We start from the raw sequence: 25,834 nt of genomic DNA, 5'->3' as shown, positions 1-25,834 counted from the left end.
CACTTTCACCTTTGAGCATATTCCAACCATACCAATGCAAATAAAAAAAAATATTTCAGAGATGCTAACTAATGGCATCATTGGGGATAGCACAAAAGCTCTTATATTCTTCTGTCCACCTTGATATAATAGAGGTTTTGAATTAACTACAGAGTCCTGAATTCAATAGCTGTCAAGGATCCAACAGATTGACAAATTGCAAGGGACTACTAGCTAGACTTAATTAAGGGCATGCTATCCCCATATTAAGAATATTCTCTAAGCAATTTTGTTAAAACAAAATTGTTTCCAGAAAATGACAGTTGAATTTATCGTGAATCTCATAATGATCATCTAAAAGCACAATCTCCAACAGCTGCATAGTATTAAGGACACATTGTTACAAATCGGTAAGTGTTATGTAAGTCCTGAAAAATCTAAAGTATGGTGGACTCACCATATCCTAAAGGATAAAAATAAAACAACATATTTTCTAGGGTAAACATGGCTTTCCTTCACTTTCCTCAACAATTTTCTCTTACATGCTCACATTTCCTCGGTAGCACTATCAAACAAATTAGTAAGCTGCTCAAGCTCAACTGTCTATTACTAATTTCCTTTACTTTCCTTAAGGATTTTCATAGATACAAGTTTTACCTACTGTCTCATGTTGTTCCTAAGCTTTGAGTCAACCCAGACACTTACCATCATTCCATTCTATATGTCATCTAAAGCTAGCCATAGGGTCTCATATCATCTCAACCATTCAATATGCCAGATAATACTTTATAAAGTCATCCATCCTATGCACGATTAGAAAAAATTATTACCTGAATAATATTAGAATTTATCTCCTTGATTAACATGAACAAAATTATATTTACCAGAGAAGCCCATCCAAGTAGAGATACCATTGACTTCATTATGCAGGAATAGAAAACCTACATGCCTTTAGACATTACATACAATGCTAAAGAAAAACATAAATCAAAACCAATCTGTTGTAGGAAGGGACACTTGAAGCCCATACAAATATATCATCTTAATGAGCATACTTAGTGACAATTGCTGATGAAAAACCAGAGCATTCTTTGCACCTATTTGCTAGGATTAGATCATTGCACAGTACAATAAGTATAGGAAGCACTCCAAAACTAAAAGATATTAGAACCTAAAAATTTTAGTTTGTGATTCTGTGTTGCTTGAATTTTCTAAAAAATCAAGAACAAAGCTTGATTTCTAAATCCTTGCACTGTTTAAAATCCCCAGAGTTTAGAAATATAGGCATGGGTAAGTTATGCTAATCTTATAATCCCCTCACTTAAACTTAAGCCATGCTACAGTTGCATGGTCATATTGGCTCAAACATATTGTGGTGATTTTAAATTATGAATAACATTTAGGGTCATAACATCAAAGATTCCAACCAAGATTTAAATTATACAAAAATCACGTATCGTTGTCAAAAACAAACCGCATACTATCCACATTAAAAAAAGAACTTAGTATGGTTGCATTTAGGATTGTATAGGCTCAGGCTCAGGCTCTAGCATACCAATCCTGAATAAAAGGCACCATACTGCAAGCATACCAACCAGGTTTTAGATTCCATGTGGCCCATTGCTTTTACATCAAGCATTTGTCATTTGTAGTTTGGGTCACATACCCACAATGCATACCATCCACTTCAAAATTGTTAATATTAAAGAACTCACTACAGTTGCATTTAGTATTGTATTAGGCTCAAAAAGTTCAAGTATGGCATCTCAATTAGCAATTTGAACAAAGAATTCATTGTGGAATTTGATTTCGGATTGTCCAAGCAACAAGGGTCTCATTAGGATTTAAAAGTATCTAATAAAAAACACATCAGGTCTCATCTGGTTTTAAAAATTCATCAAGGCAACTAGGGTCGTATTCAGATTTAAAATTCATCAAGGCAACTACGGTCTCATCCGAATTTAAAATTCATTGAGACAACTAGGGTCTCATTTGGATTTAAAATTCATAGAGCCAGCAAGGCTCTCATTCGGATTTAAAGTTCATAAAAGCAAATAGAGCAAAGGCACAATCTAATTTCACATAATGAACACAAAATGTTTCTTGTCTTGCCAATGTTAAGTTATTAATCAGAGCAATTCTTGATTAATAATCATGAACGAGATCTGTAGCCCATATAGTGTACGCGATAAGAACATTCAGATTATACCATACATACCAATTTTCAGAATATAATTTTCCAACAAAATAGTTCAATCCAAGAAATTGCCTCAAAAACATATTTGGGGGTTTTGGAACACTTTTTTCCAACAAAGGTGGCATTTTCGTCAACTCAATAACAGAATTTCAAAATGTTGAATATCAATAAAGATTACAGATAGAGATGTTCATTTATTCAATATAAATCAGTAGGATCCTCATTCTTCTCAAACACATTGAACAATCTGAGAGATTAGGCTTATATAAGTTTTTTAATATCTTTCATGTTACTGGACTAAACTTGGGAAATGTAGTAAAGGAAACCTGAAGGATTGCAGAATCATGGATCAAACATTAGAGTTCATTTCAAGCGTATAGATGCAGCAACTGAGACAAGCAACTTCTCGGAGGATGGATTTAAGATTCAGAGATAAAATTTGTTCTTTTACGAGTTTCAGCAGATGTTCAGTTTTTTCTCCCTATAAATTAGAACCTGACCAAGAACAAAAAAAATGTCCCTAGTTTATGATATGGTTCTTCACTCTATGTTCCACAAAGTGTGCTTTCTTGTCTTGCAAACTAATTCTTGAAAGGTAAACGCTACCAGTAATCAATGCAGTTAGATTCCAAATATTACAGTTCAAACAAATAATAAGAAATTGTGCACAAAAGTTCAAACAAAAAGGGATTCACTTTCCCCATGCTCAATTAGTCATTCACTTTCACTCATGTTAGACCTTGAAAGCAGAAGCACAAGACAAAATATTATGTGAGACCAAAACTATCTGTGAAGATGGAAAATCATTTGGGTAAAGTAGCTAAACCATACCGAGGAATCCAACCAATGGAAACGAGGTACAAATCCCACCATTGTATCAGGTGCACTTTGCCAAACATCAAATGCAAATTCAACACAAGACCAAGGAAATATGACATCATCATCGATAGAAATTACAGCATCTGTCTCAAAATACTGAATTTCTTTAAATCGATTGTTCATACTATCTATCTTCCTTATGGACATTAAACTTCAATTTGACATGTCATCCATCTCTAGACTTCGACTTTACCACATGGTGCAGAAATTTTAAAAGAACATCTGAAGGAGGATCTGGTTCACTCCACACAATATGTGCTGATTGAAGTCGAGGACAAGACGAATAATGCTTGATGGACTGCTTTAGGAGATCATATCTCTTCCATGTGTTCATTACGATAGAATATCCTTTCCTGTGCATAAAATGTAATACAACAATGAAAGTTAGAATGTAAAAGCCAATCTCTAGACTCCATAAGAAAAGGGAGCGGGTGCTCTTAAGTGGTCGAACAAGTAACCTCTACTAAGGACAAATGCAAAGGCAATTATGCCAACAATCAAAACCAGAGAATCAACAAATGCTACAAGTCTATAACTCAAAGGTCTGTTTTGAAGAGTGAACTTGAATAAGATCCAAAAGCTTGAAGGTGCTGTCATTATTCTCTTTTCAAAGTCCAACCACTATACTACACAAAAAATCATGAGGGTAGGTTAATAATATAATTCCCTACCTGATCCAATATTGTGTTTTGTTTACCCTTTCAACCAGATCCACATAGTAGGGTGAGTTACAAACCTCATCAATGAGTGATGAATCTCACAAGTTATAACATTAAATAGTGCTTCAGATTCATAATTATTGACCCAATTTCCGGTACATGACCACTGAAGAATAGCAGTAAAAAAGAACACCTAAAGTCCAGGTAATATCCCCAGTGTATTAACATGAATAATAGTGATATCAGAAATTCATTCCCAGACACCAATATCCAAAATTTCAAGACAACATGAACTTACTCAAGATCTAGGCCCATGATATGGTCTGAAACAATCAATCTAGATAAAACTGAACACTTAACAGATTGTTTCAAGACAACTAGTGTTATATTAGAAGTTTTTCTCCCCCAAAAATGAACTTAAATAAGAGAAAAATCTTCCACTTCTACCTTCCTTTCTTTTCTTTCTGCAAGAATAACTGGCCTATAATGACTCGTAAGCTGTCTCTGCACGTGTGTAACTTGTCATGTTCTTGTTCTTCGTTGATATATGGCTAGTGCTTATCACTTAGCTCTGCTCAGAGTGCAAAGTCCATCCAGTTTGTCACCATTAGTCTGCTTAAGCCTCAAGTCATTTTATAGGTAAAACAAAAGGTTCTGCAATCACCAACAGCAGATTTAGATTGCAAGACTTGGATCCAGAATAGTCAATATCGCCAAAAAGCATAAAGTACAATATTACTTAATTGAATAGGCCTCACAAAATATGATGCATCATTCCTAAAGTTCTGTCGATTACATGATAGTACCTAGGGGAAACATAAATACTGATATACCAGTGTAATAATTAGAAGTTACGCGTAAAATATGTGGATACTAAAGTACATATACCATGAGAAGTTAGTTAGGAACTCTAGCTATCATCAATAGCTCAACAGTTAGTCACATAGTCTCAAACTAAGTCAGTTAATGGTTGTTGTTAAGCTTATCATCTGATTTATTCCATTGTTTTCCTTCACTTTCCATAACAATTGTATAGGCTCAGGCTCCAACATGTCCATCCTGGATAAAAGGTTTTAGATTCCATGCAGTCATTGCTTTTACATCAAGCAATTGTCATTTGTAGTTTGGGTCATAAACCCACAATGCATAACATCCAATTCAAGAACTCACTGCAGTTGCATTTAGTATTGTACTAGGCTCAAAAAGTTCAAGTATAGCATCTCGGATTAGCAATTTGAACAAAGAATTCCTTCTGGAATTTCATTTAGGGTCATCCATGCAACTAGGGTCTCATTAGGATTTAAAATAATCAAATAAAAATTTCATCGGGTCTCATCTGGTTTTAAAAATTCATCAAGGCTATCTTATTCATATATAAAATTCATCGAGGCAACTAGGGTCATAGTCGGATTAAAAATTCATCAAGGCAACAAGGGTCTCATCCGAATTTAAAATTCATTGTCGCAAATAGGGTCAAAGGCACCATCTGAATTCACATAATGAATAAAGAATTTTTCTTGTCTTGCCAATGTTGAGTTTTCATCATAGTTTCAATTAATCAGGATCGAGCATTCTTGATTAAAAATCAAAAACTAGATTTGTAGCTCATGTAGAGTACTCGATAAGAGTAACATGCAGATTACAGAATATAATTTTCCAAGAAAACCGTTTAACCCAAGAAATTGCCTCAAACATTTTTGAGGTTTTGGAACATGTTTTTTTCTCAAAGATGACACTTTGGTCAAATCAATAACAAAGAATTTCAGAATGTTGAAAATCAATAAAGATAACAAATATAGATGTTCATTTATTCAAATATAAACCAGTAGGATCCTCATTTTTCACTTAGTTTTCTTATCCAAGATGGTTTAAGGTTCTATTTGGCTTCACAGTACTCCAGCGCTAACATATAAGGACATGAATACCATCAAATGAGTTTCTCAAAATATTTACAAAATAAAACACAATGATGAAAAATAAGAAAACCAAACCACTGCTCTACCATCGTCAAGTTTAGGAGGATGAAAAGTAGGATAATTTGATATAAAGCTCAAGAAAAGGATAAAAAAACATAGTCATCACGTAAATCCAAGTCAAAAAAAGCCTTCACCTTTTTTCATAGTTTCTTTGAACTAACCGCTAAACAGATAATAGAGAAAACCCACAAAGCAAAATAAGAACTTAGAATCAGATGAATCAAGAACTAGATCTGTAGCTCATACAGTGTACTGTACCCTATAAGAGTAACATGCAGATTATACCATACATACCAATTTGCAGAATATAATTTTCCAAGAAAATAGTTTAACCCAAGAAATTGCCTCAAAAACATTTATGAGGTTTTGGAACGGAGTGCTTTTTTTTCTAAAAGAACATGACACTTTGGTCAAATCATTAGCAAAGAATTTCAAAATGCTTAAAATGAATAAAGATTGCATATAGATATGTTCATTTATTCAGCATAAACCAATAGATCCTCATTTTTCTCTTTATTTTCTTATCTAAAATGGTTCAAGATTCCTTTTGGCTTCGCAAGAAAAACAAAGAAAAGGAAGTAATCATCACAGTACTTGGCACTAACATATAACGACATGCATACCATATAATAAGTTTCTCAAAATGTTTACTAAATAAAACACAAACAAGACAAAAAAGAAAACCAAACCGCTACTCTACCATCGTCAAATTTCCGAGGAAGAAAATGATAAAAACATAGCCTTATGATTTGATTTCAAACCCAAGTTTCATCATGTAAATCCAAGTCGAAAGCCTTCACCTTTGTTATAGTTTCATCATGTAAATAGTCTAACCACTAAACAGGGAATAGAGAAAACCACAATAACCAAGGGTGGGAAGTTACAAGATAGAGAAAAGAGAAATTCGAATCATAAGAATAATAAAGCAAGGGTGGGAAGTTCTTAAGACTTTCCCCCAATAACCTATTCTCTTCAACGATGAGGATAAATGGCTTCAGCTTTCAATGTTTTGATAAATGGCTTAGTTAGTTGCTTTTTATACTTAGAAGATCAACCTAAAGTTTACGCAAATCTTGGGCTTTTAACTTAAACTTCACGCACATCTTGGGCCTAATGTTTTCTATTTTTTTATTTTAATAAATTGTTTATAATTATAGAAGTAATTTTTTAATCCTCTTGTGGTAAGGATCATATCCCATTAGATAATAATAGAGCCTGACCTTATTAGGGTAAATTAACCCTATGGAAAAAAGTCTTCCCTATCCTAAAAAGTGACATTTAGTGATAAAAATCACTTATCATCATCTATATTATATTCTTTGTCTTAGGTTAACCATATTGTCATATGAATAAATAAATAAAAATAAATAAATAAATAACAAAAAAATATTTTAATTGGCATGGAATAAAGACGAGACACTATTTTGGAAATATGACAACATTCCATTCCATGATACTGTAATGTAAAGAATGGCATAACCAAATACATTAATCCCTACGCCAATTTCCTTTGTTATGAAAGCCACGTACAAGATAAAATGAACACAATGATTGACTTTACATGATTTGAGATATTATTGAGTTTGAAGTGATTGGTGCTACACCCTAATTTTTTATAATAACATAGAAGCAATTAAAGTACATACTAAATATAAATAAAAAAGGTACATAATTAATAAATATCTTAAAATTAAAATTTTAATATATATATATATATACCTCATTAGATACTAAATAATATATATTGAAAGCATACATTATTTTTTATAATGATACTGAACATTAAACTAAAAGAATTAAACATAATCCAAATGTCATATTAAATTTAATACAAACTCTGTAAAATAATTTGATACAATATAAATTCGTTTATATATGGTCTTTCACTTAATTCAAACTTAAATTCCTTAAATAAAATTAGGTATAGTGTGATACAAAAATGAGTAACATTATTTTAGAAACCTGCATAATATGACTACTTTTCAATACATATATGATAGAATTGGAACATAAGCGTGATAATCATTTAACTTATTATTATAATCTTTACTTGCAGAGTCTGAAAAAAGTATGTCAATTCCTCTAATCAGTTGAAAAAAAGTTTTAAATTAAAAGTTTAATAAATAAATATATTTTTAACCGATTGCATCAAGTAATACATTTTTTCCTCTCATGTGGACTAACTCATTATACTTGAAATAAGATTTTTAGGATTAGTTTCGAAGTTAGATGTTGGAGTGAAAGGAAAGGAAAAGAAGATTTCAGAGTCATCTCACAAATGTATTTCATGACTCCCAAGCATTCCCTTTCCTTCTCTTAACCTCTTACTATGTATTTCAACTCTCAAATAGCCAGTAGGTGTTTCAACTCTCAATTAGCCAGTAGGTGAGATAATGGGTTGCTGAATCAATCAATACTATTTAATTCATTCTTATTAGTAGCTCTAAATCAAAAGACAACAGTTATGTTCTTTTCCATCCATTCTTCAGTAGGTTGTCCCGTTGTTGTAAAATATATTATTTACTTTGAAAGTGATGAACTTGTTAAGAGGCCATTGTTTTCTTATAAAATCATTTTGAATTGTTAATAGTTGAAATAATAAAAAGCTTTATCAATGAATTAAAATATATATACAATTATAAATATAATATATGATACAAAAATTAAAAACATTTTCCCAACAGTTGTAATCCGCATTTAACAAGTACAATTTACAACACAATAATCACAATCATTATCATGATTACAATTTACAATGCAAACATTGAATAACATAATTCTGAGTCAGCTAAGTACTTGAATGACCAATGTGAAGAAAGATCATCTGTTCCGAAAAAACTCTATCCTCATGTCTCTAACTAAGTATTTCTCAAAATAATATGAAATATTATTTTATGTTTTTTATAAATAAAAAAAACCGAATTAAGTGACATATTTTTTGGCTTGATACACCATTAGAAACACCAGTGGGTACAGGACTCTATCCCAATTTCTTACGTTAATCTGGTTATACTTTTTCGAAGTTTTGCAATAGAATCATTTGGTCCAACAAAGTTATACCAATTGATCTATTTGATTTTTAAAAATGATCTTCATTTATCTTCTATCGTTAAGAGAAAATAATGGCATGTGGGCTCTCCAACATGGTAACATTGATAACAATTACACATTATGTTTACAGAGAATTCCATAAAAACATAGGTATATAATAATAATGTCATCCCAGTATAGATACTTTCTAGCGAAAAAAGGATTTGCTAGGTTAGTAGTTACCCACAGGATGTAGAATGCTAATGATAAAAGCATCAATTATTCACATTTTTAGGAAAACAAAAGATAAAAGGAAAATGCAAATGCAAACAACTGGTTTATTACTCCATACATGCCCCCTCAGTCTCCTCCTTATAATATCCTACAAAATTTCCTTAACCAATCTCTTCATGTCACTGGTTGACAGAATCAAACACTACAGATTTGTAAATGCTAAGAAAGTAGAGTCTCATTATGTTATGGATGATGCCTATTGAAAAAGACAGGTAGTAAAACATATAAACTGAAATGGACAATAAATCACACAGAAATGCACTGCCAGGGAAGAAAGAAACAAAAACTCTTGACCCTGACTCTGTTTTAAAAATATACGAGTCTATTATCTTGAAATTGCAAGTCAAATACAGTTGAAAGGAAATAGAATGATTCTGAAAATATAAATGGGATCCCTCGCTCCACTAACAAAGCATGAGAAGCTTGTTGCAGTGCAGAAGAAGCTATCTGAAGCATAACCATATGTGAAGTTTTTAACAAAGAAATATGTAATTATAGTTGAAAAGAAGTATGAGAATGAATAAAGTTAGTATCTAAATATTACTAATTAGAGTGAAGTAGAATATTTGAGAGCTAATATACAGATAAGGTTCAAGGGTGACAAAAGATTTCATCCTCTGCTGACATGCATTCTAATATGAAAGTAGTGACAAACTCTTTTGCATATCCATACAACAGCTACAACCACAATGCTAATAATACACCTAATAAAAGCAACACTTACAACTTGGCAACAAGAGAAATTCTAGAGTGATCAAACTTCCATGAAACCTTTTACTCTACTATTTAACTTTAGCATGTATAATTGCATTGGTTCTATAATTTCATTTTACTTGGACTCCATACAAATGTTTGTTTCTATCTTGATGTACATTGATTGAGAAATACCATGAAAGGTAAATAGTACCATATTCAAGCAGAATGAACCATGTCTTGATAGCACTGATTTAATAAATCCAACAGTGGTATTGAACAATAGATTTAATGCATTTGAACTTACCTATATGTGATGGTTCGAGCCCAAAGTAATTTTGACAGGTTTTATTTAACTGTTGGCTGAGCTAACTCTCACAGCATTATCCACACAACAAATAATTTTATCTTGTCACAAATGAAGAAGTCATGGCATAAGTCTCAGCTAGTGATTTAAATTGCGGACTGCAACACCTTATGCGGCCGCAATATTGCAATTGCGGTGACTGTGACAACTGCATCACACCGGAATTGCATTGTGACTCCGAATTGCAATGATGTGGCTGCATCGGGCCGCAATGCAACTGCATCGGACCATATTTAGACCGCATTGGGCCGCGTTGAATTCAAAAATATTTTTTTAATCGCAAAATAATTCAAACCACAAGTGCCGCAATTGCATTAACCACAATTTAAAACACCGGTCTTACAGATAGAATTTCAAGTAAGTCAAAGTAAAATTATGTAAAAAGAAATTGTGAGGTATGGAAAGGCACAATATGGAAAGTCCTAACAAAATTACTAATCGAAAAGGCACAGTATAGAAAGTCCTTACCCAACCACACAACTTGGCAAAATCTAGAGTAAGGGTTTTGAGTTAAAACGATTCAAAAAAAAATTCAAACTAACATGCAAACAAATTTAGATCATTAGAAAAGTAAAAGTATCCATACAGATTAAGGTATTTGAAGTTAACCTGAATTTGAGTGATTGAAGAGTGAAGTGTTGCAGGAACAAGATGGTTGAATTTGGACTTGAATTGTTGATTGTAGGAACTGATGAATGCAATAAATGGTGATTGTAGGAACTGATGAATGTAGGAATTGTTAATTGTAGGAACTTGATGAAAGAAATTGATGCTCTTGGAAGAATTTGGAAGAAAAAGAGATGAAAGGGAAATGGTAGCAAAAAACTGGAAGAAAAACTGCCTTGATATGAAAACGAGATGAAATGGTGAGATGAAAACGAGAATTGTAAGGAACTTGGAAGAATTGTTGAGTGAATTTGGAAGAATTTGGAAAGAAGAATCTGGAAGAATTTGATGAATGGTAAAACGGATGGACACAGAAAATGAGAAAATGAAGAAAAAAAGACAGGGAGAGGGAAAAAGAAAATGGAGAGACAAGCGGAGGGAAAGTGCTTTTAGGTATTAAATACTATTTACTTTAAATAAAAATAATAAATGATGAGGAATATATTAACCATGTAATTTTTTTACCAATTAGATAAATTATTGAGCCATATGGTACATTTTCCTGTTAAAGTACCTAGTTAACCATCCTAAGTTACTGTGAAGAAAAATGACTTAGCAATCCTATTGTCAAAAGAATTAACCCTTTTTATATAATGAACCTAGAGGGTGGTACTTCTTATAAGATTAATAACGCATATTACATGTATATTTATATGATTAAGAATACACATATTATTCATACATTTGTATGGTTAAAAATACACGTGTGACCCGTCCATTTGCAGGACTAAAAACACACACGTTACTTGTACATTCACATTACTAATTAAGAAAACACATGTTACTCATACATTCGCATAGTTAAAACACACATATTACTCGCACATTCACATTAATAAGAATACATGTTTTACCTGTGTATTTACATTTTTTCAAGCACATAAGAAAAATAACTAACAATTTCTAATTTGAATTTTCTAATGAAAATAGGAAATTGAAAGTCTGAAACATGATATCGTATTATTTTTTTAAAATAAATATTTTAAAATTTTATAGAAAATGAAACGATTTTTTCAATTTTAAATACGATTTTTTAATGAAAATATGGAAATCAAACCGTTATACTATATAAGTCTTTTTTATTAAAAATATATTTAAAAGTTATAAAAAACTTCAATTGAAATTTGATTTTTTTAATTATAAAAGAGAAAAATTAAAATTCAAAGAATATGAACTGTGATATTAAAATTCAATAGAAAAGTATCACAAAACTTTGATGAGGTGAAAAAATACAGTAATTCTTAGATTAATAGTAGACGTTAAATAATATAGATAGATTAATGTAAAGAAATAGTTCAGATGTGAAAAATGATTTGAATCTCATCTAATATTCAATGATTATTACTTTTTAACATAACAAAACATAGGGACCGTAAACACCCAATTTTGTTGGGGTAGCCACAGAGACTATCACTAATTAGTATTAAACTATTAACATATAAAATATATAAAAGGTAAGGATAGTGTGGGAAGGTATGTAACAATAGCATAGAACATTTTTAGGAGGGGGGAAATGTGAGGAAGGAGTGATATATGACTTGAAGAAATTTTTTTAATTATATTGTTAATAGATGAAACTGTCCACTTAAAAGAAGCACACTAGAATATGGGAGTCATAAGGTGGTCAAGTGATAAAAGTAGAAGATTTAGGAAGTAAAGTAATAAGGAAGTTGATAGTTCAATTTATATCTACCACAAAATACTGACATTTTGCATATAAAAAAACTAATGAAGACAAAATATAGCACTGATTCATTTAACCTCGTCCGCAAATAGAAAGTGGTCGCAAGTATGTTGGTTTATCATTTTTGGGCAAACTCACATGTTTTGATATTTTTAAAACGACCATGTGCGCTTGCTCGCAGGTATTGATTAACAATTAAAAAAATCATAAGATAAAATAAAAAGAAATTGAATAAAGAACTAAGTTGAACAAATCACATTACGTCACAAATTTTTAAATATTAAAGAACATTATATTATAATTTATTTGAATTTTTTTCTTATATTAAAAGTTTATGTGTAGCTGAGATTGCTCGATAAAAATGTTGGTGGACTTGATAAGCAAACAAATAGACTAAATTTATGCAAAAAAATTGCATGTAAAAGATGACTCATGAACACAAGTCAGACTCCTCTACATCAGTGGAAAGGGTAGTACCAGTTTTAGATCATAACACATGACAAAATAAATATTAACAGTCCAGATTTTTAAATCATATTTAATTCTTAATTAAATAAAACTAAAAGAAAAAACTTAAATAAAGAAGGAGAAGAATGAACAGCAAATGAAAAACAAAGTGCACCAAACATCACTCATCCTCCCAATCCTTGTCTCGTTCATGTTCAAATTGTTATCCATGTATTGTTAGAGGTAAAGTATGGTTTGAGATCTGTAGTGATGTGGTTTGTCATCCTTGTTCTCTCTCCTCCTCTTTTAACCCATTTCAATTGAAAACTCATTTTAATTATATGAACCTTGCAATTCTTTACATAAATTAGACATACCAATTCACATAGAAAGATGTTAAAGTGGAGCAGTATGAAGAAAAATGGAAAACCTAAGAGTGACAATTAATAAGACAGAGAATTGATATATCATACATTAAAGAACCTAAAATGAAAAATCTAGAATTGGACTATTAGAAGCAACTGGAGCACCAAGTTTAGAAGCCACGCACCGCCACACTTATGCACTCTCTTTCATTTGGTGTGCACCCTCTTCTTCTTATTCCATATTTCAAACTTTTCTTTTAATTTTTATTTGATTAAGAATTAAATACCATTTTAAAATCTGGACCATTTAATGAAGATATTTACTTATATTACTAATCTATATTGCAGCCAAAGTTTTGTAATTGTTCAACAACATGGTGCATCAGGACTATATTGATGCATCAGAATTGGTGCACCAAGGCGCATGATGCATCAGGATTTATGGATCTGACCGAGTCAGCTGCATCAGGACGCATACATCAGGGCGCACCAAGGCGCATCAGCCATGGTGCGTGATGCATTAAGCCTGCTGCACCAGATATGCAACATGACGCACCAGTAAACCAGATTGGCGCATAAAAGGCTTCTTCCCTCCTTGGGCAGCCATATGTTTCCTTCTAGAATAATGGATTGTAATAGAGCACTTATTTTTGTCACATGCATATTAACAATTCTTTTATTTTAGTTAAGTTAGTTTTAGATTATTTTTGGTTTTCATTCGGTTGCTTTAATGACAAGCAACATGAAACTCTTGTATAAATTCATTCTTGACTCATTAATAAAATCATCAATTCTTCTTCAAATTCTTATGCATCATTTTTCCAATATGGTATCAGAGCTCTCACATTTAGAGCTCTGCTACAATCCATTCTTGATTGCCTTGATTTCCTTGTTTCAAAAATCCGTGCCACAAACAAGATAGCTATGGAAAGCATAGAATCTGCTAAGATACATCGAGGAGCAGATCCATCACTAAATCCTACAAGTCCCTACTACCTTCATCCAGGTGAGATTCCAGGGGCCATCTTAGTCTCACCACCTCTAGATGGAAACAACTATGATTCATGGTATAGATCTATGAGAATGGCACTAAAGTCCAAAAACAAATTCAGGTTCATCAATGGCTCGATAGTCATGCCAAACCAGAATGATCCCAACTATGATGCTTGGGATAGATGTAACAATATGGTAATCTCTTGGATCACTAGATCTTTCTCTCCTCACATTTCAAAAAGCATTGTCTACATAGACAACGCGCAAGAATTGTGGGAGGATCTTAAAGAAAGATTCTCCAAAGGGGATTATTTTAGAACATCTGATGTTCTTCAAGAAACCCATTCTCTTAGGCAAGGGGACAAAAACATTTCTGATTTCTTTACTGATGTTAAAACACTTTGGGAAGAACTTGAATCCTTGAGATCTCTCCCCACATGCATATGTAATAATAAATGTACTTGTGATTTTTTGAGAACTTTTAAAAGACATAAGGAAACAGAGTATGCCATCTGTTTTCTAAAGGGTCTCAATGACCAATATGGCACTGTGAGATCCCAAATTCTCCTTATGGAACCCCTTCCTACAATCAACAAAGTTTTTGGCCTTGTTATCCAACAAGAAAGGCAACTTGAAGGATCTGTCTTGAACACTGAAAACAAGACTACAATCAATAGTATCAATTCCAAGTCGAATTGGAAGATGCAGCCAACCAAAAACATGAACAGATGTATGCCTGACCCTAACTATAGTAGACCAACAAGCTTTGGAGGGGCAAACAACTCAACTAAGTCATACAGTGGAAACAACAAATTGTGGATACTTGCTACTTCAAACATGGTTTTCCTCCCAACTTCAAATTTAAGCCAAGGCAAGGTAATGGTTTTGTCAACAATTTGACAACAGAAGAAACCCAACACTATGATACAAAAACAAAAGGCACATCCAATACCAAGCAAGATGAAGAAATAAAGCTGGATTTTGATCCAGAGCCTGCCATAAATCAGATAGGAACCGAGTCCAATGACAACACTGATCATCCTATCTCAAGTATATCCTTTAATGATAATTCTTGGTTACTTGACATAGGGGCAATAGATCATGTAACCAACAAATTATCCAATTATACTCACTATCAAGCAATCAAGCCAATAATTGTTAGATTACCAAATAATCTCACAATAATTGCCAAGTATTTAGGAAGTGTTACTCTATCTAATGACCTTTCCTTACATAATGTCCTTTATATGCCCTGTTTTAAATACAACTTGATTTCCATACAAAGACTTGCAAATTTTCTTCAATGTAAACTAATTTTTACATTCTTACTGGAAACATTAGACTTACAAATACTGATTTACATGTTGTCAATAGCATACTTGATCAAACTGTACCTTCTTTGACCTATGGAATTTTAGATTAGGACACCCCTCCCCTGCTATTCTTTCACATATGCACACTTATGAATCTTGCATTACTTTTAATTCTCCTAAGGTTTGTGACTTTTGTCATTTTGCAAAACAATCTAGATTGCCCTTTCCTTAAGGTAAATTTAAAACTAGTTATGCTTCTTATTCATATGGACATATGGGGTCCTCTGAGTGTCCCATCTATCCATGGGCACAAATATTTCTTGACAATTGTAGATGATTTTACTAGGCACACATGGTTGTTCTTGATGAGTTCTTAGGCTGAAACTAAAAATCTCACTGTCAATTTTGTTAAGTTTGTTCCTACTCAGTATGATAAGAAGGTTAAGATTATTAGAACCGATAAGGGTGTAGAGTTTCTCATGCCTAGTTTTCATGATGCTCATGGTATTCTCCATCAAACATCTTGTGTAGAAACTCCACAACAAAATTCAGTCGTAGAAAGGAAGCATAGAGATATTTTAAATGTTGCTAGATCTTTACTTTTCCATTCTTATCTTCCTAAAGTTTTTTGGAGCTATGCTGTTTGCCATGTTGTGTTTCTTATTAATAGATTGCCCACTCCTGTTTTAAAAATGCAATGTCCTTTAGAAATTTTACTTGGGCACAAACAAGAATTTCTTAATCTCAAGGTTTTTGGTAGCCTTTGTTATGCTTCCACTCTTGTTCACAACATAACCAAGCTTGATCCTAGAGCTAAGAAATATAACTTCCTTGGTTTTAAAAGAGGCGCGAAAGGATTCATCCTTATGGACCTTGGCACTAGAGAGATTTTTATCTCAAGAAATATGGTGTTGTATGAACACATTTTCCCCTACAAGCAGGGTCCTCAGTCCAATGACACTCCTCAGCAGCACAATGCAGATTCATCATCCATCTTACAATATGAAGACATCCAACCAATACAACCAAGCACTGAATCCACCAACTCAACCACCAATGAGCATATTGATCAAATTAACCCTGAATCCATTGAACCGCTTGTAAGGAGATCTCAGAGAACTACTCATAAGCCAACCTGTCTTAGATATTTTCATTGCAACATTATGACTACTTCACCTACATCAACTATCAAGCATCCTTTAGAAGTTGTCCTATCTTATAAGACTGTTTCTCCCAAACAACTTCAATATTGCCTATCCATCACCAATAATATTGAACCTAAGTCTTACAGCCAAGCCATCAAATCTCAGGCCTGGATTCAAGCCATGACAGATGAACTCAAGGCACTACAACAAAACAATACTTGGACAGTTGTCCCCCTACCACCTAAAAAATGACCAATAAGATGCAAATGGGTATACAAGCTCAAATATCACTCTGATGGGACTATAGAGGGGCACAAAGTGAGGCTAGTGGCCAAGGGTTACACTCAAACAGAAGGATTAGATTATTTTGATACATTTGCTCATGTTGTCAAACTCACAACAGTCAGGCTTCTTCTTGCTCTTGCTTCTTGTAATGGTTGGATCCTTCATCAATTAGATGTGAACAATGCGTTTTTACATGGTGACTTACATGAAGATGTCTACATGGAACTACCACAGGGAGTCACATGCTCAACCCCTAACCAGGTTTGCAAAGTTAACAAATCACTGTATTGTTTAAAACAAGCTAGTAGGCAATGGCTTGCAAAATTGTCTTCTTTTCTTTTTACTTTAGGTTATCAACAATCTCATCATAACCATTCTTTGTTCACTAAGAATCACAATTCCAAATTTACTGTATTACTTATCTATGTTGATGATCTTATTTTAGCTGGAAATGATATCCATGAAATTATTTATGTTAAGCATCACCTTGATACAAAATTTAAAATAAAAGACCTTGGAATCCTCAAATACTTCCTTTGTCTTGAAGTGGCTTATTCCAAACAAAGAATCTCTGTGTGCCAGAGGAAGTATGCGCTCGATCTCCTCTCTGACACTGAATTCCTACACTCTAAGCCAGTACCTACACCTATGATCAAACACCCTCACTTACATCAACAAGATAGTGCACCATTCCATGATGCAGAGCTTTACAAACAACTTGTTTGTCGACTACTTTATCTTACCAACACAAGGCCTGATCTGAGCTTTGCCATACAACAGCTAAGTCAATTTATGGGAACACCAACCATTAATCATCATAAAGCAATGACTAGAGTACTAAGGTATATCAAAGGCTCTCTTGGTCAAGGTCTGTTCTATCCCTCTTCCTCTCCATTACAAATCAAAGGTTATAGTGATTCTGATTGGGCTACATGCCCTGATACTAGAAAATCCATTTCTGGATATTGTATGTCTCTTGGAGATTCATTGATTTCTTGGAAATCCACGAAACAAAATACTGTCTCAAGATCCTATTCTGAGGCTGAGTATCATGCATTGGCAATTGCCTCTTGTGATGTACAATGGCTCACTTATCTTATGCAAGATATTGCCATTTCTTTTAAGAAACCTGCTATTCTTTTCTTTGACAATAATTCTGCACGATTCATTGCTGCTAACTCTGTTTTTCATGAAAGAACAAAACACATCGAAATAGATTGTCATGTGGTGCGTGAAAGACTTCAAAGTAACTTGTTTCAATTATTGCCTATTACTAAAACTGATCAAGCAGCTGATATCCTAACAAAGGCATTAGAACCTGCTTTATTTCATACTATGCTTCCCAAGATGGGAGTTATTAACATATAATCTCCAGCTTGAAGGGGGTAATGAAGATATATACTGATATTACTAATCTATATTGCAGCCAAAGTTTTGTAATTGTTCAACAACATGGTGCATCAGGACCAGATTGATGCATCAGAATTGGCGCACCAAGGCGCATGCATCAGGGTGCATGATGCATCAGGATTTCTGGATCTGACCGAGTCAGCTGCATCAGGATGCATGCATCAAAGCGCATCATTTCTGGCGCACCAAGGCGCATCAGTTGGGCGCACCAAGGCGCATCAGTTGGACGCATCATTCCTGACGCACCAAGGCGCATCAGTCAGGGTGCGTGACACATCAAGCCTGCTGCACCAGATATGGCACAAGGCGCACCAGTAAACCAGATTGGCGCATAAAAGGCTTCTTCCCTCCTTGGGCAGCCATTTGTTTCCTTCTAGAAGAATGGATTGTAGTAGAGCACTTATTTTTGTCACATGCCTATTAACAATTCTGTTATTTTAGTTAAGTTAGTTATAGATTATTTTTTGTTTTCATTCGGTTGCTTTGGTGACAAGCAACATGAAACTCTTGTATAAATTCATTCTTGACTCATTAATAAAATCATCAATTCTTCTTCAAATTCTTATGCATCATTTTTCCAATACCATTGATATTTATTTTACCATGTTGACGATCTAAAGTTGCTACTTCCTCTCCGGTAATGGAGAGGAGCCTAACTACATCAACATTGTCCATCATCATTATTTGAAAACCAAATGAGGAAAGGCTATTCTACTAGATAAACATATTTCACCAATAAGGGGAAACAAATTAGGAGAGGAGAGCCACATGTAAAATATGTTAGCTTGGCAGAAAATATGAGTCTTGGAGATAGAACAAATAACATAATGCTCCAAAAAAAAAATTAAGGGTCATTAAATAGATATTTGAAACTTAAAAGTGCTTTTGTAATTAATTAAGTCGTCAAAGATTTAAAATAACACCATATTGATCATTTCAAGACTTGAGTAACCCATTAAGTCATTGAAATAATTCAACATTTTTAATCTCTCAATGACTTTAAACCCGGTCTAAGAGGAATATTAAGTTATTAACGCACTAACTAAGGTAGTAAATAGAGGTGATTTTATCTTGGAAATAATGAATTTAATTCGATTTAAGAGTAGTGACACTATCTTTACTCTTAAAAACCGTTACAAGAAAATAAATATATGAAGCTTTCATTACAAGGGAATCAAATATTAGAATATGAATTCTTATAATATTGGTATTGGGGAAATTTAGAGATGTGGTGCACCTTGACCAAAAAATTACAGTTTTGGTGCACCTTTTAAAAAAATTACAAAACTAGTGTAGTTTTATACAAATCGGCAATGTAATTGCCGATTTATGTATTTTTTCACTATTCTCCCTCAAAATCGGTACTGGGGAGGGAGTTTTATTAAACTATATTTTTTTTAAACTCCCCCTAAATCGTCAATAGGGAGAGATTTACCTTTTTAATTTTTTTTTACTTTTTTTCTCTCAACAGGAGAGTTTTTGATTTTTTTTTAATTTTTGGGAGTTATATTATTAGTTTTAGGGTTTAATTTTTCAAACACAAATCCTAACAATACACAACATAATAAATTTTGTCAACCCTAACTCTAATGACAGAACACAATAATGAAAAACACAGATAATTGAGATCATTGAATCAATAATTAAAATATTATGTGTGTTTTTCATTATTATGTTCTGTTATTAGGGTTATGGTTGACAAAATTTATTATATTGTGTATTGTTAGGATTTGTGTTTGAAAAATTAAACCCTAAAACTAATAATATAACTCCCACAAGTTAAAAAAAATAAAAATCTCTCTGATTGTCTATTTAGGGAAAAAAAAGAAGGTAAATCTCCCCCAATTGACGATTTAGGGGGAGTTTAAAAAAAATATAGTTTAATAAAACTCCCTCCCCAGTACCGATTTTGGGGAGGAGAGAGAAAAAAATACATAAATCGGCAATTCCATTACCGATTTATATAAAACTACACTAGTTTTGTAATTTTTTTAAAAGGTGCACCAAAACCATAATTTTTCGGTCAAGGTGTACCACATGAGTAAATTTTCCTATGTTTCTGTTGGTACGTATGAATAAAAGGCCACTTCGTAGTTAATTAAATGAAATAAATTAATCTGTAGTATGTAGAAGATAAATTTTAAAATAAGAAAAATGGGATTTGGGTTTATTTTCTCCTCCTTTTTTATAAAATCATTTGAGTTTTATTTTATTTTCCTATTTATAGAACTATCTTTAAAATTCTACGTATAATTAATGTGTTTCTTACCAAAATATCATTATTTACTAAAAAAAATCAATGAAAAGAGATAATAAATAATTAATTAAGGAACGATAAATTTAATACACTATATATAATTATTATAATTTTAATGATATTTTTTACTTTCATTAATTAATGTGAAATTATAAAAAATGATGTTATAAAATAGATAAAACAATAATTCTTTTGATAGATATGTTTATTAAATGGAATATCTATGCACTAATAGTGTAAAGATTTATATACAGTCAGTGCTTCATCACCATTCATTTGTATTACTATTATTTTAAAGTCAATAATAATTAAACATAAATGATGAATGATGTAATAACAGTATAAAAATATCTTAGTTTATACATCTTTTCTCATGTTTATTTATGTGCACTATCCATATAGTCATTTCACTTGAAATTAAAGGAATCGGTCCATTAGAGTTTAAGTACGAGAATGTGACAAGTGATTGTGTAGTTATTATATCTTAATCTTTTCTACTCCCTTTTGAAACCTTTGATTCGTTATTAGACACTTTGACTAACCTTCCACGTTCCATAGAGTTACATGTATAGTAGTACAACTCATTAGTAAACTTAGGGTTTTTCCTTTTTTGTTCATATTAAACTTCAAGTTAGTAATTATGTGTAAAATAGATTCCATATTTGACACATGCCAAAGGGCATTAATCTATAAAGTAGTGGTGATAGACTTGGTAGTTGGAACTTGAAATCTTGCTGTGAAACTTATGCAGGTAAAAACCACAAACTACACTTTAGGGTTTTTTTTCTGAAGCCTTATATGCTTCAATTTCATACAAATTATGTGTTATTTTCTTTCCCAGTAAAAAGCCAACGATAATCATACTGTGGGTCAAGATTCTTGAATATTTCAGTACAGAAGTTTAATTGGTAAGAAAAATAGACAATACGCATGATTATATATCTATGATATGATGCATTTTCTGTATAGTTTTGAAAAAAAAAGGTCATTGTCTTCAAGAATGCCCATAGTTCAGATATCAAAAAACGGACAAACGAAACTATAATAAGCTAATTTGTTCATTAATTAATTTTTTGGTACACTTTTTCTTGGGTAAATTGTTCATTATTTTAAAGAGATTGAATATTAAGAGGAAGGAATTACAATAATGAGTTTAATCTTAAGACATATTTATAAGTTCACTCATTATACTTACTTATGTAATTAGTCTAAATTATATATATACTATATATAACCTTTCCATGTGTAACTTTACCACAAAAAAACTTTTCCATGTGTAACTTTACCACAAAAAAACTTTTCCATGTGTAGAGCAAAAGAAAATGGAGATTTCAAAGGACCAAGATAAAGCTACAGAAAAAGTTACCAAGAAGGGCGGTTTCAAAACCCTTCCCTTTATCATAGGTAATTGTAATGACCCTTTTCTTTTATATTCCATTACCATTTTCAAGTCATTTTTTTCTATTTAAGCATCATAAGACAGTGGAGTATATGTCAAATTTTCTAACTGGAGGAGATGATACAAACTAAAACACACAACACTAATTCAATATAAAATACTCAAAACTCGAGATATATACATCATCAATATGGCATAAGTGCATAATAAATGAGTAAGACTTCTCTCTATTAAGAGACAAGTTATATTTTGTAGTAAACTATTAAAACTAAAATTATAACTTTAATGAAAACTAGAGATCATAAATGTTATTATCTTTTAATTTTTTAATGCATTTTCCCATATCACATATCTCTGCAGTAATGAAGAGGAGTCTAACCTAACTAATGACATTTATTCAATATTAGTGATGCTTACATATGGTTAATATAAGCGGCAGAAGGTGCCAATCATGGATGAGCTTAGCTGGAAAAGTATAAAATAGGTTCCCAAAGTGAACAGATGAGTCATGAGTGCATAAGCTGGAACCGTACTTGCTCAATGCAACACTCTGCTGCCACCATAGCACCATGGATTTTGGCACAACTGACTACCCTACTTTTGAGTTACATAAAACGGTAGAACTATGCATGAGACTCTCATCTATTTGGTGGGATCTTGGAAAATTAAATATATATAACCTTATCCTTATGAGTGGAAAATTAAGTTACTTTATTTACAGAATATAAATTATGACCTCTAAATCATAAAGCAACAACTGGGGTTGCACTCTCCGGTACTAGTACATACATAGTTAAATACTTAGAACCTACACATATATACGAATGTATAGATACATAATTAGATGATTGCATTGAGTTTAATTTTCATACACTAATCAGGTTGTGATTCCTAACTTTGTTTGTTCTTCTTTCAGCAAACGAGAGCTTTGAAAAGGTTGCAAATTTAGGGCTCCATGTAAATATGATTCTGTACTTGCTCTATGAGTATCATTTTGACCCTTCAACAGCAGCAATCATATTATTCCTGTGGTTCGCCGCGTCCAATTTTATGCCCTTCTTTGGTGCTTTCCTTTCTGATTCTTGCCTTGGACGATTTCGGGTTATTGCATGGGGATCAGTTGTTGCCCTTCTTGTAAGCCAATAATACTTCATTCCTATAGCATATGAATTAGCATATTCAAAACGCATTAGAAGCAACTCCATCATCCTTCGTGTTATTGCATGGTGCATGAGTTTTATACACTATCATTACATCATCCACAATTCATTTTTAATTATCATTGAAATGAATGACGGTGATGTACTGAGTGTGTACAAATTTTTACACCGAAATAATATAAATATGCATAAGTGGGATTTCTTTATTGTTGGTTTTATCTTCATTACAGGGATTGGTTTTTCTGTGGCTTACTGCATTCATTCCACAAGCAAGGCCACCACATTGTAAATTGCATGAAGAACCTTGTGCAAGTCCAACAGGACTGCAAATCCTTTTTCTTTGTTGTTCCCTTGCTCTCATGGCTTTTGGAGCTGGTGGTGTTAGGCCATGTAGCTTAGCCTTTGGTGCAGATCAAATTAACAACCCTGAAAACCCACAAAATGAGAGGATCTTGAAGAGCTTCTTCAATTGGTATTATGTTTCAGTTGGGCTTTCCATAATGATTTCAATGGTATTCATAGTTTACATTCAAGTTAAAGCAGGATGGGTTGTAGGTTTTGCTGTTCCTGTTGGGCTTATGTCATTTTCTGCGATCATATTCTTCTTGGGTTCCTTCATGTATATCAAAGTGAAACCAAACAAGAGCTTGCTCACTGGCTTTGCTCAAGTAATTGTTGCAGCCTGGAGAAACAGACACTTACCTCTACCTCCAAAGAACTCTGACACTTGGTTTTCCCAGGATGGCTCTAATCTTCTCAAACCAACAGACAAAGCTAGGTACTAATTTGTCCTATTCAACTACTAACTTCATTGGGAAAACCAAAATGGTATACTTATTGAATGAATACATTGCTTATTAATACTCATTATTCTCTGGAATCAATCAAAATATATCATTTTATTGAGAAAAAATTATAAAAATATAAATTAATATTTTTATATTATTTAGTATTATTCTATTATAGTGAAATATTGAGATATGAAGATAATATCCTCTTAGGATAGAGTAACCTTTTCCTACTTAGTGTGTTGCTACACTTACTAATGTTAATGTAAATTAATTCAATATGTGATTATTGCCAGGTTCTTGAACAAGGCATGCATAATAAAGAATAGGGAGAAAGATTTGGACTCTAATGGGATGCCCATTGAACCATGGAGCCTATGTACAGTTAGAAAAGTAGAAGAGATGAAAGCAGTAGTGAAAGTCCTTCCCATTTGGTCCACCAACATCATATTTGCCATGATCATCAACCAACACTCATTTTCAGCAGTTCAAGCAGGCACCATGGACAGACATGTGTTCAATTTGGAGATGCCAGCAACAAGCTTCAGTGCATTTATATTCATCAGTTTGTTTCTTTGGGTAGCTATTTATGACCGCATTCTACTTCCCTTAATATCAAAGTACACAAAAGTAGAACAAGGAAGAGGAATCACCCTTAAGAAAAGAATAGGAACTGGGTTACTACTCTCTTGTTTGGCCCCAGCAATAGCAGTTTTGGTAGAGAGAAAAAGAAGAGATGCAGCTATAAGTGAAGGGCTTATAAACAATCCCAAAGGAGTGGTGAACATGTCTGCTATGTGGTTATTGCCCCAACATGGGTTAACTGGTTTAGCTGAGGGTCTTACTTGTGTTGGACAAATAGAACTATATTACTCACAATTTCCTAAAACTATGTCTAGCATTGCTGTTGGACTTTTTTACCTTGGATTTGGGACTGGGAACTTGTTGGCTAGCCTCATAGTCAAGATTGTGAATGATGAGACAAAGAGAGGTGGAAAAGTTAGTTGGCTATCATCAAATCTTAACCAAGGGCACTATGATTATTACTATGCCCTTCTTTCCATTTTAAGTTTGGTTAATTTGTTGTGGTACATTTTATGTAGTTCGGCTTATGGGAGTTTGGAAGATATAACTACTTGGGATGAGGATGTTGGAAGAGAATTAGAACAAGAGAAAGAGAAAGAGACAACACAAAAGGAGGAAGAAAACAAGTAATGAAACAAACAAATTAGCTTGTATTTGAGAAATACAAGAACTTTAAGCATATAAATAGTCATTTCTTGTTCTCTACTCTACATGGATTAATAAAAAATCACCTTTTACAAATATTATATCCTCTTAAAACAAGATTCCATTCCATCTGCTTTATAAATACTTAAATTTTTATTCCATCATATTCTCTGGCAAATAGCTAAAACAAACAGGAAAATAGATCTACCTAAAGATAAAAGTAATATGATTCACATTCTATTTGGAAGGGGAATCTTGGGAGATAGTGAAACATATTGCACACTATTCAAAAAATTTAAAACAATTAGAAAGAGAATCAATTTAATTTACATTTTTTTTATATCAGGCGCTCACCTGACCTGGAATTCCTCGTGGGGCGGTAAAGGAATTTGTAGGTTAAAATAATATTATATAACATTTTTCTATCATATGTTCCTTGAAAATATAATATTAAAGTAGTACTTTTATGCATACGCATGGCAATAAAAGTATTTGGGAAAGGAATCTTGGTGCAGCGTAAATAAATGATCGTTAGGAAAGTTTGCTATAAACAATCATATAATGTGTATGAAACAAATATTAGAGAATAAAAATTAGAAAGGCTAGCATACCCATGAG

At 32.6% G+C, this 25,834-nt stretch overlaps 1 protein-coding gene and 3 long non-coding RNA genes across 4 annotated transcripts; 1 reads left to right on the top strand and 3 right to left on the bottom strand.

Moving 5' to 3' along the window:
- LOC109349808 lies at window positions 104-6,106 on the bottom strand. The gene is made up of 3 exons (XR_002108033.1): window positions 6,096-6,106; window positions 1,571-2,003; window positions 104-920 (listed from the first exon to the last, which is right to left on the bottom strand). It is a non-coding gene; the product is annotated as an uncharacterized LOC109349808 (long non-coding RNA).
- LOC109349807 lies at window positions 2,022-4,763 on the bottom strand. Its single transcript, XR_002108032.1, has 3 exons — window positions 4,446-4,763; window positions 4,162-4,368; window positions 2,022-3,408 (listed from the first exon to the last, which is right to left on the bottom strand). It is a non-coding gene; the product is annotated as an uncharacterized LOC109349807 (long non-coding RNA).
- LOC109349809 lies at window positions 8,898-10,874 on the bottom strand. The gene is made up of 3 exons (XR_002108034.1): window positions 10,684-10,874; window positions 9,333-9,461; window positions 8,898-9,302 (listed from the first exon to the last, which is right to left on the bottom strand). It is a non-coding gene; the product is annotated as an uncharacterized LOC109349809 (long non-coding RNA).
- On the top strand, window positions 21,962-25,207 carry LOC109350444 (protein NRT1/ PTR FAMILY 1.1-like). The gene is made up of 4 exons (XM_019591680.1): window positions 21,962-22,043; window positions 22,955-23,172; window positions 23,381-23,976; window positions 24,283-25,207. The coding sequence occupies exons 1-4, from the start codon at window positions 21,962-21,964 to the stop codon at window positions 25,199-25,201; spliced, it is 1,815 nt and encodes a 604-aa protein (XP_019447225.1). The 3' UTR covers window positions 25,202-25,207.

Source organism: Lupinus angustifolius, chromosome LG06 (assembly GCF_001865875.1).
Source record: "Lupinus angustifolius cultivar Tanjil chromosome LG06, LupAngTanjil_v1.0, whole genome shotgun sequence".
Taxonomy (NCBI): domain Eukaryota; kingdom Viridiplantae; phylum Streptophyta; class Magnoliopsida; order Fabales; family Fabaceae; genus Lupinus; species Lupinus angustifolius.
The sequence above is the reverse complement of the archived record's forward strand: the minus strand, read 5'-3'. Positions and strand labels throughout refer to the sequence as shown.

Excerpts from the sequence above, each read along its gene's own strand:
- LOC109350444 (XM_019591680.1), top strand. The coding sequence starts at position 21,962 with ATGGAGATTTCAAAGGACCAAGATAAAGCTACAGAAAAAGTTACCAAG. Across the intron at positions 22,044-22,954 it reads AACCCTTCCCTTTATCATAG|CAAACGAGAGCTTTGAAAAG; the intron begins GTAATTGTAATG and ends TTCTTCTTTCAG. Across the intron at positions 23,977-24,282 it reads AAACCAACAGACAAAGCTAG|GTTCTTGAACAAGGCATGCA; the intron begins GTACTAATTTGT and ends GATTATTGCCAG.